Here is a 16,889-nt window from a genome sequence, read left to right on the forward strand (position 1 = left end):
TAGTTGTAAATACAATGTAAATGCTATATATATAGTTGCCAGCTCTGCAAATTCATGTTTTGCTTTTCAGAACTTTCTGGATTATTTTCTATCGAAGGCCTTGATTCTTCTTTTTATGTTGTACGCTTTCTCCAACTACTTCTGGTAATCTTTTGTTGTCTGTGCATATTAGTGAATAAGGGACAAATTGATTAGCAAAGATAGGTTGCCTGGGTTCCCTCTGCAGCTGTGTGTCTCTGTCCCCTCTCCTTAGCAGAAGGACTTTGTATAAATGGGTTGTGTGTGTTGAACTGTCAGGCTCCCCTTTAAGGTAAGTGCTTCTGCCAGAGTCAGAAAGGGCCATTCTCCTTACTCCCTGCAAATTGCCAAAACAGTTTTACTCTGGCAGTGGAGAACTTTACTGTATTTCTCTCCTGTCCAAAGTTGCTTCTCTCTTTTTGTTTTTCCATATATCTTGTGGAAGTCCAGATTACACCAAGTCTGCTCTGTAGTTTTTTTTTTTTTTTTTTTTTTCCTGCTGCTGCTGCTGCTAAGTCACTTCAGTCGTGTCCGAGTCTGTGCGACCCCATAGACGGCAGCCCACCAGGCTCCTCTGTCCCTGGGATTCTCCAGGCAAGAACACTGGAATGGGTTGCCATTTCCTTCTCCAATGCATGAAAGTGAAAAGTGAAAGTGAAGTCATTCAGTCGTGCCCAACTCCTAGAGACCCCATGGACTGGAGCCTACCAGGCTCCTCCATCCATGGGATTTTCCACTAGCAAGTTTTTGGAAGCAAATAGCTTACTTTCTTTAGTGTGAAATTTTAGGCTTTAACCTTGGAATTGGTTGGGGAAGGGGGTGTAGGACTGATCACAAGGGGGCCCAACTGATCCTTCTTTCCAGAATGCAATTCTTTAATTGACAGGAGAGCCTCCCCTCCTCTTTGCATTTATTCATTCTGAAATTTTATTTTCTCTGGATTTAATCCAGTAATTTTCCCTTGCAGGTTTTTAACTGGACTCCTCCTTCTCTTTTATCACTATGATCATATTCAATTTCTATCCTCAAGGGATCTTCACAATTTCTGAACTGCTGATGGAACAGTTTGCTTTAATTATACCAGTCTTTGTCCTTTTGCTATTCTGATGTTTTAAGAGATTTGGAGAAGAGAGGATGGAGAGAAAGTTACAAGCAGTTAGGCCGCCATCTTGATCTAATCTGAACAAAGTCATTTTCTTCTGTCAGTTTGACCGAGGCAATGATAGTGGCTCACTCTGAGAGACCAGGGGAAAAGGCCTGTTCCAGTTCTGGCTTCTGATTAGTCAAGACTTCTAATAAGGGTGCATTAAGATTGAGAAATCCAGTTATCTGCATGTCAGTGCTTCTGAGAGCACCAAGGTGACAAATAGCAGGCATGATCTCAGAGCAGAAAAACTGTACACAAAAAAAGTGCCCCCTTTCGGTGAGCTGATTAGAAAAAGGCACTCCTTTGGGTTGTTGTTGTTGTTTAGTCTATAAGTCATGTCTGACTCTGCGACCCCATGGACTATAGACTTCCAGGCTCCTCCTGGGATTTTCCAGGCAAGGATGCTAGATTGGGTTGCCATTTCCTTCTTCAGGGAATCTTCCCACCCACAGGATGCAGAGGTAGAGGGGACAATACCTTAAGGGTATGAGGTGTCTTTCACGGGTTTCAGAAATGTTCTGAAACTGACTAGTAATGGTTACATGTATCTGGAATTCGCTAAAATCATTGAATTTTACACCTTGAAGGTGTAAATTGTATGGTATGTGCATGCGTGCTCAGCTGCATCTGACTCTTTTTTGTGACCTCATAGGCTGTAGCCCACCAAGCTCCTCTGTCCATGGAATTCTCCAGGAAAGAATACTGGAGTGGGTTGCCATTTCCTCCTCCAGGGGATCTTCCCACCACTAGGATAGAAACCAAGTCTTTTTTGTCTCCTGCATCAGCAGGCAGGTTCTTTACCATTAGCATCACCTGGGAAACCCTTTAAACACATAGAAAAGTGTAATGAATTTCACAATAATCACCAATATACCCCCCAGGTAGATTGTACAATTAACATTCTATTGTTATATTCTAATAGCTTTATTGTATTCTAACAGTACTAGAAATAGAAACAGGAAAAAGAAGTATCCCTTTCACAATAGTGGAAAAGGTATGTGTGAAACATCAACCAGCAAGACAAATAAGGACTCCCCAAATTCAGCTGTCCCTAGACAAAGGATCAGGAAAGGAGCAACCTAGCAAGACAGAACGTTTTAGGAAAACTGGTGTACTCTAGCCAAATGCCACAGAAAAACTGCGTCCCACCCCTCAGCCATGCCACCCTGGGCAGGCTACCTCGAGGCTGCCGTCTCATTTCTTCCACCCGGCGCTCAGTGGAGACCACGTGAAGAGCCTGCCGCCCCTCCCTGTCCACTGGGATGGTGTGCAAGGAGACCCTGAGGGGAGTCAGAACTTTCCCACTCATTAGTGTTAGTTCAGGAAGTGCACTGGTCTTGAAATAGAGCAACTTTGGTTGACCTGCCAATGTCCCATAGGTATTATTATAAAAGTGAATAACTCAGACTTAGGGAAACAAACATATCCATCGACAGTAGATCTTTTGAGGTGTTCCTTTTTTGGCGCTCACTAGCCAAGAGGGGTTTCCCCTGAAGGGATAGGTCAGATTTGTTGTCAATTATCCTTGAAACCCAATAAGTCCACGGGAAATCCAACCTTGGTAGGCAGGACTTAACTCGAAGGTTTGGCACTTGCCGCTTAGCGCGACCTTGTGAGCCCTGAGGTTTTGAGATAGAAGTAGATAAAACAACAAACAACAACCAATCCTGTACGTGCCCCTAGGACAGTGAGTGAAGTGACTCCTTTGAGATTGGGTAACGCGGGGAGGGGTTTCATGTCTGAATTTACTGACATGGACCTACTTTTTCGGCCAAGAGACCCTAAGTGGTGCCACATCTTTAGTCAAGTTTTCAATTATTCTATATGCTGTCCTTTCGTTCGTTACTCTCAAACTTTTAAAAGAGGGAGATTATAGAGTTACAGCTTTTATTAACATGCAGGATGGAGAATTAAAGGCAAAGTATGTTAGAAAGTATCTGTTAGAAAACTGCCTCCCATAGGTCAGTAGCCCTGATGAGGTCACAATAGAATCTTTAGAGACCTGGCTCAAATCACAAGTGAGCTCACAGTTTGGAGAGCCCTCAAGAGAGTTGCAGGACAGTTGGAGAGGAGCCTAGTCCTATGCATTCAAGCCAGCGGGGGCTCAAGCCATAGGGAAAAAAAGGTGTTTTGTTTTTTTTACCTTCCTGCTTTCACTAAGCCATCGTAATTTGAGGTAGGATTTGAAGGGCTACGTCAGACTTCCAGTTGAAGATGTTTGAACAGATGTGTTTTTTCTCCCCCAAACTAGCTTTCAATGAATGAAGAGAAATAAGAATAGATCCATAGCCATAGGGAATCACAAGGGAAGGGTATGAATAGCGGGTGGAAATTGTGAGGATTTTCTTGAAGATAGGAAACGAATATGGTAAAATTAGTTGGGAAACCAGAGTCATTGAATCCATAAGGCCATAGAGATATGGGAGAGGGCAGCTGTAAAACTGAATTCTCTGTTTTTTAACCTAGCTCCCAAGTATAGACGATGTCACAGTCACCTGGATCATTGGATGGAAGTGACGATGAAGCCGTCCCAGAAGGCAGTAAAGGTGAAGCATTTTCTGGTGAGTAAATGAACTTATAACACTTTAAGTCCAAATAATTGTTAAGAATATGTCTAGGAAGCTTGAGTCAATTACCAAGTTATTCCTGAGAAGATCAAGTATAATGAAACCTTTAATAAAAAATTATTATTTTTTTATTAAAGGTGGAAATTAGTTTCCCCTAGAGGGATCAGGGGAGAAGGCAGTGGCACCCCACTCCAGTACTCTTGCCTGGAAAATCCCATGGACGGAGGAGCCTGGAGGGCTGCAGTCCATGGGGTCGCTAAGAGTTGGACACGACTAAGCGACTTCACTTTCACTTTTCACTTTCCTGCATTGGAGAAGGAAATGGCAAGCCACTCCAGTGTTCTTGCCTGGAGAATCCCAGGAACCGGGGAGCCTGGTGGGCTGCCGTCTATGGGGTCGCATAGAGTCGGACACGACTGAAGCGACTTAGCAGTAGCAGCAGCAGCAGAGGGATCAGGTGGGGAAGGCAATGGCAACCCACTCCAGTACTCTTGCCTAGAAAACTCCATGGATGGAGGAGCCTGGTAGGCTGCAGCCCATGGGGTCACACAGAGTCGGACACGACTGAAGCGACTTAGCAGCAGCAGCAGCAGCGGGATCAGGGGATGGTGATCAAGTGGGCATTTCTGGTTTTACTTTGTTGTGGTTGTTTTAGTGAGAATGAACTCATGTAATTTTACAAAAACTTTATAATAAAGTTTGATCATATTTAGTGTTGCTAATGGTGTGCACAGTCGGTGGTCATTCTGATGGTGGGTGTGTATCTGCAACATTCCTTAACACTAATATAGCTGTCTATCAAAATTTAAATATACCTTTTGTCTGACCAATTCTATTTCTAATATATCCCCAGAAATACTTCTACACAGACACAAAGGTCTGTGTTACAAGATATTCATTGTTTGTTGTATCAACAATTGGAAGTAACCAAATGTTCCAAAACAGGGGAATGGTTACATAAAATGTGGTATGTTTTTATTACAAAATAGTACACAGCCCTTAAAAAGAATTAGATAGACCTTCATGTACTGTTATGAAAAGATCTCCAGTGTATATTAGGCTTAAAAAGCAAATTGTAGAGCTATACATATAGTAATGATACCATTTTAAAAAAACACTAAAGCTTTCTATTTGTATATATATATATATATATATATATATATACACATAAATACTGAGGAAAGCTATACACAACACTTAGTGAACAGACACTTCCACTTTTTATCCTATATTCTTCTATACTTTGTATTTACAAAACGTTTGTGTGTCATTTGTATAAATAAACAAAACTGAAAGATAAGCATCAATAGAATAGAAATAGTTCATAGAACTTCCCAACCACTAATAGCTAAAAAAAAAAAAAAAGGAAAAAGGAAATTCAGTCAGTCCAGCAAAAATAAGGAAAGGGGAAAAAGAAACAATGAAGTGTGATGATTAGAATTTTTTTCTTAAATGACAGGAATATGTACATCCATAAACAGTTGTGCCTTGGTATCCACTGGGGATTGGTTGCACAATCCTGTCTCCGCACCCCCTCCCTCCCCCACCTACTACCTCTGGAATCCCCAGATGTTCAAGTCTCTTGTTAAAATTGTGTAAGTCTCATGTAAAATGTTGTAGTACAGTCTGAACTCCACATATGCTAATGTGAACTGGCAGATATGGAGGGCTGAATGTACTACGCTGCCCGTAAAAATGGTAAGGTGAATTCTGTGAGTACTGACACAAAAAATGTCCATGGTATAATATTAAGTGACATAAAGTCACAGAACAATTCACACAGTGTGATCTATTTTTTTAAAAAGTAAAAACTCTGTAAATAGCTAAATATATCGAAAAACATATTTAATTAGAAAACCGTTAACTGAAGTTACCTTTGGGGATTGGAAGAAGGTGTCACCTTTTTTTGTAGTCAAAGATTGTTGAGACTTGGACATCTCTAAATGTACAACTGATCGTATTACTCTCTTCCCTGCTTGAAGCCCTTCAGTGGGTTACCCATGACCTAATGGATTGAATCCAAATCCTGGAGCATGATGTACAAAGTTCACCGTGATCCGAACCCTACCTGATTGTCTTCATCTCCTACCATCCTATTGCATGCCAGTTGCACAGCATATCATGCTTGCATTTGCTTAAATGCACCACGTTTTTCCTCATGCTTCCATGTCTCTGTATGCATTGTTGCCTTTTTCAGTTAACCTGTAGGTTTCTAGATGGCACCATCCTGATATGACAAATTAAGTGCAGATTTGTATAATAACAATTCCAAGTCCCCATCTTGTGGACTTATGGAAAGTCTATTCTTCCAGCAGGTTGGAGGGCGATTCCTCAAGCTCTGGAGTAATTTTGGGGAATCCTCCAGTAATGCATAAATATTCAAAAAATCAGTCCTAGTTGTCATTTGTCATCTCTGCCAGGTATTCATTCTCTAAACTGCTATGCTAGCCTTCAACTGATCACTGCTTGCTGTCTTTATACTTTTTAAAACTTTTTATATATAATTTTAATATATACAAAAGAATATGTGTGACATGTAATTTATGGAGTGTAATAAAACAAACATCCAAGAACCCATCATCAGCTTAAGAACTAGAACACTACCACTGCTTTTTTTTTTAAACAGGACTTTTTTTAAAATAAATATTTATTTTTGGCTGTGCTGGGTCTTTGTTGCTGAGTCTGGGTTTTCTCTAGTTGAGGAGAACTGGGGCTACTCTCTAGTTGAGGGGCATGGGCTTCTCACCACAGTGGCTTCTCTTGTTGCAGGGCACAGGCTCTAGGGCCCTCGGGTTTCAGTAGTTGTGGCTTGGGGACTCCAGACCAGGCTCAGTAATTGTGGAAATCTTAACCACTAGACAGCCTGGGAAGTTCCTACTAGAACATTACGAATGCTTTTGAATCTACCTAGATTCTCCACCCTCTTGCTTCCCCTAAAGCAATCCCATATCATGGATTTTATGTTTATTATTTCCTTTCCATATTTTATTTTTATCACATTATATATCCATGAGTTTTCTTATTTTTGAGCTTTAAAAAAAGTATCAAATTATATGTATGTGATTTTCTTCTTTTCATGTAACATTCCTGTGATTTATGGATGTAGCTACAATTTATTTTTTAACACTGTAGTATTTTCTTGTGTGAATATACCACATTTAGTCACTCTGTTGAAGAATATTCCCTTGCCATTCTTTGAAATCTGTGTCACAGGTGATACAGACTAGGAACAGAAAATCCTTAGCATGTTTTAAATCATTTTGTTCTTTGTGCCACCACTAAACATTCTCCATATGCCTCTTTTTTAGCACTTAGCATATTTAGGAGCAAGGGTCAGCAATTTTTTTTTCTGTAAAGGACTAGGTAGGAAATATTTCAGGCTCTGCGGGCCATATGGTCTGTTGCAGCTACTGAACTCTGTAGTCTTAGCATAAAAGCAGCCACAGAAAATATGTAGATGAATGAGTATGGCAGTGTTCCAATAAAACGTTCTTTATAAAGACAGGCAGCTGGCTGAGTTTGGTCCACTGGCCATCATTTCCCAAACCCTGCTCAAGTTCATCTGAATTCCTGTAGCATTGTCCACTATCAGGTCATAATGTGCATCTGTATCATCGCATTTCTTTTTCATTATCTTATTTCCCATGCCATATCACACCCTCATCCTGCCCTTTGTGATTCTGAGCTCCTGTAGCTAATGATGAGGCCAACTTTTAAGTCCAATTCCGAAATGAGTGTGACTCAAAGCAAGAATTATTATCAATAGCCACAGCTGCAACAGCAAGTAGGGTACAGAAGTAAGGTCCAGTATGGAATTCTCTTGCTTTTTTCTCTGATCCAATGGATGTTGGCAATTTGATCTCTGGTTCTTCTGCCTTTTCTAAAACCAGCTTGAACATCTAGAAGTTCTTGGTTCATGTACTGTTGAAGCCTAGATTGGAGAATTCTGAGCATTACCTTGCTAGAGTGTTCGATGAATGCAGTTGTGCAGTAGTTTGAACATTCTTTGGCATTGCCTTTCTTTGGGATTGGAATGAAAACTGGCGTTTTCCAGTCCTGTGGCCACTGCTGAGTTTTCCAAATTTTGCTGGCATATTGAGTGCAGCACTTTAACAGCATCATCTTTTGCTCATCTCACTTTTCACTTTCATGCATTGGAGAAGGAAATGGCAACCCACTCCAGTGTTCTTCTCTGGAGAATCCCAGGGATGGGGGAGCCTGGTGGGCTGCTGTCTCTGGGGTTGCACAGAGTCAGACACAACTGAAGCGACTTAGCAGCAGCAGCTCAGCTGGAATTCCATCACCTCCACTAGCTTTGTTTGCAGTGATGCTTTCTAAGGCCCACTTGACTTCACATTCCAGGATGTCTGGCTCTAGGTGAGTGATCACACCATCGTGGTTATCTGGGTCATGAAGATCTTTATTGTACAATTCTTTTGTGTATTCTTGCCACCTCTTCTTAATATCTTCTGCTTCTGTTAGGTCCATATCATTTCTGTCCTTTATTGTGCCCATCTTTGCATAAAATGTTCCCTTGGTATCTCTAATTTTCTTGAAGAGATCTCTAGTCTTTCCCAATCTATTGTTTCCCTCTGTTTCTTTGCATTGATCACTTAGGAAGGCTTTCTTATCTCTCCTTGCTATTTGGAACTCTGCATTCAGATGGATATATCTTTCCTTTTTCTCCTTGCCTTTTGCTTCTCTTCTTTTCTCAGCTATTTGTAAGGCCTCCTTAGACAACCATTTTGCCTTTTTGCATTTCTTTTTCTTGGGGATGGTTTTGATCACCGCCTCCTGTACATTGTCACAAACCTCCATACACATTTTTTCAAGGGACTCTATCAGATCTAATCCCTTGAATCTTTGTCACTTCCACTGTATAATTGTACGGGACAGTGTTCCTATTACCAGCCTTTATCCACTCTGTCCTATAATCGTCTTCCTCACCCACTAGGGCAGTTGAGAACTGTTTGAGGGCAAGGGTTGTCTTTGTATACTCAGTGACTGGATCATAACCGGTCCTGAGACAAGCTTTGTTCAGTGTTTGCCTGGATTTGACTAGGAGAAGGAGCCGGATTCACCCTCCAGTGAAGATCACCACTGGCTGAGGGTCCAGCCAGGGGATGGACTGACTTTCTACAGCCAAATTGCCACTCTCTCCTTGAATGTGCACTGCTTGCTGCTGTGTCCTGTGTACTTGATGATAGCCTGCACTAAATCCAAGAAGCTTGTTCTCCTTTTGGACTTGGCTCATCTCAGTAAAGGCGTTGTTTCATTATTCCTCATTTTTTTCTCCTGGTGAGTGGGGCTCTGGACATTTTTTCCTAACTTGTCTATACTTGAAACAATTTTACGGCATATCTCCTTACTAAATTATAAACTATGGGAAGTACTGTATTTGGAGTTAGAGAAAAGCTGGATTTGGTTAAGTCTATGCTTTTTTGGGCTTCCCTGGTGGCTCAGATGGTAAAGAATCCACCTGCAGTACAGGAGACCTGGGTTGGATCCATGGGTTGAGAAGATCTGCTGGAGAAGAGAATGGCTCCCACTCCAGTATTCTTGCCTGGAGAATTCCATGGACAGAGGAACCTGGTAGGCTATAGTCCATGGGGTCACAAAGAGTCGCACATGACTAAGAGACTTAAATGTCAGTATTCAAATGTTTGTGACTTTGGCAAGTCATTTTAACCTCCTTCCACAAGCCTGTTTCTCATCTGTAAAATTCAGATGGCACTTGACCTATCTCACAGTGTGGTTGTGAGGATAAAATAAGATTGTGTGTGAAAGTGCTTTGGAAAACTGTAAAATCAACTGCAAATGGAATTTTGTATTAGTTCTGTATTCCCTTCTGACATCTAGCACCATGCCTTGCCCAGAGTAGTTTGCTCAATACATTTTTGTTGAATGACCAAATGAATTGGCAAGAGAGATGATGCTATCTGTGGGAATAAAGGACATTTAATAGAATCAGGGAAAACAGATCATTTGGCAATAGAAACATCCATATGGTGAGTGATAATTCAGAAGTTGGGCATTTATGGATAGCTCCAAACCCACATTCCCAATGTCTGCTCTTTGTTTTGCTTATTTAAAAAAGATGAATTTTCTTCTAACATGACTTTGGCAGCTGAGATAAGTTGTTAAATTTCACTTGACGCTAAATATGCAGTCCTTTCAAAGCAGGGTTGGCCCCAGGCAATACTGTGAGGTCAGCAAAATGTACTCTCAGAAATCTTTCCTCCCTTGATGGTAACTTTTCCCACTACTCACACTGCAGGGCCTGGACAAAGTTCTGTTTACCTCCAAGCACTGAAGACTTTTGTATTATCCTTTGTTTCTAAGAAGCATTCACCTAAAAGGGTCAGGAACTAAGTCTCTCTGGTTAATTTGCATTTGAAAGAAGGATTCCTAGAGATGGCGACTATTTTTATCAAAAGGAATGAATAAATAGTTGTGAAATTTCAGGCATTAAAAGAAATACAAAGGGTTATCAGCCTCATTCAGATCACCATGGTATTTATTTCACCTACTGCTGTGGTCTCAATCCTGGAGTTGTTCAGAATCACCCAGAGAACTTCTTAAAAATACTAATAATTGCGATTTAATTCCATTGGACTAGGTTCAGTCAGTCCAGTTGCTCAGTTGTGTCTGACTCTTTGCGACCCCATGGATTGTAGCACACCAGGCCCCCCTGTCCATCACCAACTCCGAGAACTTGCTCAAACTCATGTCCATTGAGTCAGCAATGCCAACCAACCATCTCATTGTCTGTGGTCCCCTTCTCCTCCTGCTTTCAATCTTTCCCAGCTTCAGGGTCTTTTCCAGTGAGTCACTTCTTCGCATCACGTAGCCAAAGTATTGGAGCTTCAGCTTCAGCATCGGTCCTTCCAATGAAATTTCAGGATTGATTGCCTTTAGGATTGACTGGTTTGATCTCCTTGCAGTCCAAGGGACTCTGAAGAGTCTTCTCCAACACCACAGTTCAAAAGCATCAATTCTTCTGCACTCAGCTTCCAAACATGAAAAGTGAAAGTGAAAGTCACTCAGTTGTGTCCGACTCTTTGCAACCCCATGGACTACACAGTCCATGGAATTCTCCAGGCCAGAATACTGGACTGGGTAGCCTTTCCTTTCTCCAGGGGATCTTCCCAACCCAGGGATCGAACCCAGGTCTCCCACATTGCAGGCAGATTCTTCACCAGCTGAGCCACCACATGACTACTGGAAAAATCATAGCTTTGACTAGACAGACCTTTGTCAGCAAAGGACTGTCTCTGCTTTTTAATATGCTATCTAGGTTGGTCATAGCTTTTCTTCCAAGGAGCAAGCGTCTTTTCATTTCATGGCTGCAGTCACCATCTGCAGTGATTTTGGAGCCCAAGAAAATAAAGTCTGTCACTGTTTTCCATTGTTGCCCCATCTATTTGCCATGAAGTGATGGGACCAGATGCCATGATCTTCGTTTTTTGAATGTTGAATTTTAAGCCAGCTGTTTCACTCTCCTCTTTCACTTTCATCAATAGGCCCTTTCGTCCCTCTTTGTTTTCTACCATAAGGGTGGTGTCATCTGCGTATCTGAGGTTATTGATATTTCTCCTGGCAGTCTTGATTCCAGCTTGTGCTTCATCCAGCCTGGCATTTTGCATGATGTACTCTGCATACAAGTTAAATAAGCAAGGTGACAATATATAGCCTCCATGTACTGCTTTCCCAATTTGGAACCAGTCTGTTGTTCCATGTCCAGTTCTAACTGTTGCTTCTTGACCTCATACAGATGTATCAGGAGGCAGGGCAGGTGGTGTGGTATGCCCATCTCTTTCAGAATTTTCCACAGTTTGTTGTGATCCACACAGTCAAAAGCTTTAACATAGTCGATGAAGCAGAAGTAGATGTTTGTCTGGAATTCTCTTGCTTTTTTAATGATCCAATGGATGTTTGCAATTTGATCTCTGGTTCCTCTGCCTTTTCTAAATCCAGCTTGAACATCTGGAAGTTCTTGGTTCACATACTGTTAAAGCCTGTCTTGGAGAATTTTGAGCATTACTTTGCTAGCATGTGAGATAAGTGTAATTGTGCAGTAGTTTGAACATTCTTTGGCATTGCCTTTCTTTGGGATTTGAATGAAAACTGACCTTTCTCAGTCCTGTGGCCATTGCTGAGTTTTCCAAATTTACTGGCATATTGAGTACTGCACTTTAACAGCATCATCTTTTAGGATTTTCAATAGCTCAGCTGGAGTTACATCAACTCCACTAACTTTGTTCATAGTGATGCTTCCTAAGGACTAGGTTCAGACCTGGGCATGGGTGTTTTTTGGGAACCTCTGATTTAAACCTAAATTGGCCCTGCTTTTGAGAGAAGGAAAAGCTGAATGCCATTGGAAGATTAAACCTTAAAGTAGGATGGAGGTAGAAAGACTCAACTCCATAATAAGCAAGTGTCTGGTAGCATCAGAGGAAGAAGTAGTCTGTGACTGATTTTCCCCCACTCCCAAACCCCCAGGGGAAACTGCCTGGCTCTGTTAGTCCTTAAATCTGCTTTCCAGATGGTTCACAGGTAGGACAGTACATAAAATTTCTGAAACAAGGGGATAAATACTCTAATGGTTGCTATACCCAAGTCAGTAAATCTTCAGTTGATAACTTTAGAAATGATATAACATAGAAATGATCTTGTTTTTAAAAATGAGATCTGTGTCATTTATTTACATTTTACTGGACATCATAGATTCAGCATTTGTAATTAAGTTCCTTGCTTTATAAAGCAATTCCAGGATGGGCAAAGGGTGAACACACAATGTATAGTTGGAGCATCATTGCTTAAGCTTTGGCCTCCTCAGTCATCCCCCAGCAGTCCCTTGTTGCTGATAGCATAACAAAGCCCTTATTATGATAAAATTTTTACTATGTCACCACTGCTTGGTTTGACGCATTTGTATTTCTCTCCTTCAAAGATTGTCCTTCAGAAAAATAGATAGAGAACATGCACCACCTTTTCCCCAGAAGTTGTCTTTTCTGGAGATATTCTTAAACAAGGCTTGCTGCAGAAACATGTTTCTGAGCAAGCACTGTCTGCTGTTTTTAAGGAAAATCCCACCCATGAATAACAAGGCTTCAAAGAGTGACTATTCACTGACAAGCCCCTCCTCAGAGAAGAGAAGAACCCAAACCAAGCACCCTGGGGAATCCCCGTGATCAAAAAAGGAAAACTGCTTACACTCTGCCTTTTTAGAGAGATGCCTACAGAGAAAGAGGGATGGACATTAGATAGTCCTGTCTTTATTTGTATCTCTTCCTTTATGCATATATTTACCTTTATAAATAGCTACAGATTTATTTATTTACTTGATTAAAAGAAGGCCAGTAATAACTATACTTCATCTGGCGGTATTAAGTTTAATTAATGTTTCTAAGGTATGAGTTGAACTCACAATTGAAAGATTCTGTGTATGGAATATGTGTACAGTGCCCACTTGGGTTTAATCTGATAATGCCATAAATGTATGGTGTCTACATTGCACAACTTTATTATTGTGGTTTCATTGAGTTAACCATGAAAAATGTATTTTACTGCTGAGAATGTCTTTAATATTTGTTGACAAACATTTCGGTAGACACCCAGGTGGCGCTAGAGGTAAAGAATCCACCTGCCAATACAGGCGACACAGGAGACAAGGGTTTGAGCCCTGGGTCGTGAAGATCCCCTGGAGGAGGAAATGGCAACCCACTCCAGTATTCTTGCTTGGGAAGCCCCATGGACAGAGGAGCCTGGTGGGCTGCAGTCCATTGGAGTCACAAAGAGTTGGACACGACTGAACATGCACGCATGATTGTGTGTTTTGGTTAGCCCCAATTAGTTGATTCTTGATGTCAAAGATATTTACAAAGCAATGTGGGTTTTTCTTCCTTTTAAATTGGTCCAAAGTTCCAAAAAGACACAAAGTTCTAGTCTTCATACATTACATAGTAATATCTAAGTTGGTTTGTGCCACAAAATGTAAATGTTAAATTTTTTAAATTACATAAATTACATATCCATAATAAGATGTGCTAAATATGTAAGAATTGACCTGGACAAAATAAATTAAGGTTGTAAAATGTCAAAAGGAAGATTTTTATTAATCAAAAAGAAAATAATATTTTCCTCTAAATCTAACTTAAGGATATTTCACAGAAAACTTAACTAGTAGGTTAGGTACTGGGTCATTCAAAGTGAGCCTAGAGCTCAAGAGCCAAGTATCTGTGCTTTTAGAGCTAACATGTAACACGGAAGACTGAAGGGCTTAGATAACCACATCAGATTGGGAGCTATTATTACAGCCACATAGTTGAATATTAACAGGACTCAGCTATCCTGTATGCTAGCATAAAAGCTTATCTTTGTATGGCACTAAGATTTGTAATTTTTTAAATAGCTAGCACTTCCATACATCCTTCTAAGGAATATAATTACATGAATTGGAACATAGCCTTTTTTTTTTTTTTGGTCTTGAAAGGTCCCTGGTTAAACTGCAAATCCTCCTAGAAAGGGTACTACTTTGAGCTATTATCAGTTGGCCCATCCATATAACCTTCTAAGGAATATAACTACATAAATGAGAATGACCTTTATCATTAAGTCCTGAAAATTGGCCAGTTAATCTTCCCTTATGAAGACATGGTGTTGTTTTATTCTCATTCAATGAAAAATTCAACTCAATAAGTATTTACTCTGCGTTTACAGTTGTTCAGCACCGTGTGAAATGTGAGACACAATAAGGGAGGGTTTAATATTTTGGGACACCTTCTCTGGCCTTAAGAGCTTACAAGTCTCATATTGGGCAAGAAGAACAACATGGCACATTCAAAACAAATAGGAGCCCATCTTTCCCCTTTGAGGCCTCTTATCTCTCTTCTCTGTGGCCCTGGGCCCTAAGTTCCATTAGAGCCTTGCTTTCAGCCTGTTGTCATCAAACCGCACAAAGCTGGATAGTGGCCCAAGGTGGTACCTTTTCTAGGAGGATTTGCTTTTTAATGAAGGACTTTTTAAGACAATAAATAAAAAGTGGAACTGTGTAAACAAAATTAGAAAACTGATTTATTCTTAGGATTCTGATTTGTCTATCTCAAACTATACAATACAAACTGCTTTTATTCCCTCACAATCCCGTTACTACCCTGCTTTTAAAAGCCCAATTTGGTCTCCATACTGTCTACTTTGGCCTGCAGGGTAGACTCCAAAATTTTTAACTTCACCTGCTAGGCATCCTTGAGCCTCATCTTTCTTACTTCCAACCAGACATACTACTTTCCAGCCTCACTGCATTTTTCATATTTCCACCAACAGGCCAGGTCCTTTCACAACTGCCTGCTTTGCCCGTTTCCACTGCCCAGGGTGCCTTTCAGTCCTCTGCCCTCGTCTTTTTGGCAACTCCCTCTTTGAGACCCAGCATAAACTTCAATTCCTCTGTGAAGCTCAAACTATTCTAGACTTGTCTCAAATGTCTTTCACCTGTTCCCACAGAACTTTGTCCGTTGGTTATAGTACTGTTATAGAAACTAATTTTGAAACTCTTCTCCCACTGCTTCTCAGTGACAGGACCTGGTATTGTGTCTGGCATACAAAGTGTTTCAGCACACGCTCCTTGAATGTTTCTGCAGTTAGGAAGAGCAACAGGTTGGCAAATTTAGTTTTGTTTGCCAGGTTCTCCTACCTCCCCTTCCACAATACTCTCGGGTTAAATAAAAACTCCCAACAGGGGATTTACATGGCTTATTGTTGTTAATGTAACCAAATTTAAAGGTTTGTTTTTAGGATTAATGTTTTAAAATTTGGGCTTGTGTACTATATTGGTAGAAAACATTGACTTTTACCGATACTGTTCTCTTAAAATGTCTGGAGAAATAACATGAACCAGGATTTCGTAAAAAGAAGTGGCTTTGTTTAGTCTGTAAATCACCGGGTTAACGGCTGATGGGAGTTGGAGCTGGGATTGGCCCTAGGAATTGTGCTAGAGGGACGTGTTAGTTACCTTCCTGTTTCTTGGCCTTAGAATGCACCCTTTTTAACTCTAGCCAGCCATCTTAGAGAATGCTTCCGGTAGGAAGGTAACAGGATTTGCATCTAGGTTACTGAGAAAAGTATCAAAACTCAGTATTGAGTCAGCGCTGTCCTTGACATGAAAGAGAAACAATGAATAGCTCAACTGAATGAAAAACTCATTTGTCTTCTTTGTATCTAAGCTCTTTTCCCGTCCTATCTTAACATCATAACATCCTCCCTAGCATCAGGCATAATGGCATGACTATGTTTTCCTCCATTTCGAGTTACTCCTCTGGCCTTGCAACCCCTCCTTATTCCTTTATCTCTTTCAAAGTTTCTATTCTCCGTTCCTTTACTTTTACTCCCTCCCTCCCTCTTATTTTCCCAGCAAGCTCACCCCGCCCCTCACCGTCACCACCTTCCCTCCCCTGCAGACTCCTTCCCGCTCCTTCTCCCGCCACCACCCCTCCCTGCCCGCCTCGCATTCAGGAAGCTCCAATCCGGAGCTCCGAAGGTGTCTCGAAGGCCCGCCCCCTCCTTCCTTTCCCCCTTCTCTGCCCCCCCTTCTCCTCCCCCCCCCCAAGTCCTGCAGACCTGGGGGCTTCGGGATCTGGGCGCTATGAAAAGTGTCTGCCCAGTCACTTCCGGTAAGGGCGTTGCGGTGCGAAGCTTCCCGCGGGACCTTTTAGGAGAGGGTGGGAGTTATCGGTGGGCCGGGGGAGGAGAGTGCTGCCTAGGCAGGGGAGCTGGAGAGGGAGGGGTAGGGAGAGCGAGCGCGAGGGCAGAAGCGCGAGCGTCTCCGGCGCCTCAGTGGCCCCTTTCCCACCGCCTCCCCCTACTCCAGCTCCCCCGCCCCGCGGACGACTGCAGTGTTGCTCTCCACCCCCCCTTTCGCAGACTGACGCCGCGCCTCCTTCGGCGCCGCGTGACCGGAAGTGGCGCCATCTTTAGCCTCCTGTGCTATTGACAATAACAAGCTCCGGTTCTCTCCCCCTCCCCCCTCCCCTCAAGCACTGCATCTCCCCTCCCAGAGAGAGGGAGAAAAGGAGGAGGAGCTGCAGCCTCACAGACTTACTGAGTCGCTCCTGCAGAAAGGGGGGAGAGAGACTGAAAACCAGGGGAGGGGGACGGCACGG

At 41.9% G+C, this 16,889-nt stretch overlaps 1 protein-coding gene across 6 annotated transcripts in view; it reads left to right on the forward strand.

The window, feature by feature from the left end:
* The first annotated feature begins 3,204 nt into the window (after positions 1–3,204).
* The window catches only part of CUL4B (cullin 4B), a 45,821-nt gene continuing 32,136 nt past the window's right edge, over positions 3,205–16,889 (forward strand). Inside the window, exons 1-2 of one of the 6 annotated variants that reach the window (XM_027533263.1) lie at positions 3,205–3,290; positions 3,632–3,726. In XM_027533263.1, coding sequence (XP_027389064.1) covers positions 3,648–3,726 — 79 coding nt within the window. In that variant the 5' untranslated portion in view covers positions 3,205–3,290; positions 3,632–3,647. Of the gene's footprint in view, positions 3,291–3,631; positions 3,727–8,771; positions 9,031–16,308; positions 16,401–16,889 lie in introns of those variants that run through there. The other 5 variants (XM_027533265.1, XM_027533269.1, XM_027533268.1 and 2 more) reach the window with 5 other exon arrangements.

Source organism: Bos indicus x Bos taurus, chromosome X (genome assembly GCF_003369695.1).
Source record: "Bos indicus x Bos taurus breed Angus x Brahman F1 hybrid chromosome X, Bos_hybrid_MaternalHap_v2.0, whole genome shotgun sequence".
In the NCBI taxonomy this organism is placed as follows: domain Eukaryota; kingdom Metazoa; phylum Chordata; class Mammalia; order Artiodactyla; family Bovidae; genus Bos; species Bos indicus x Bos taurus.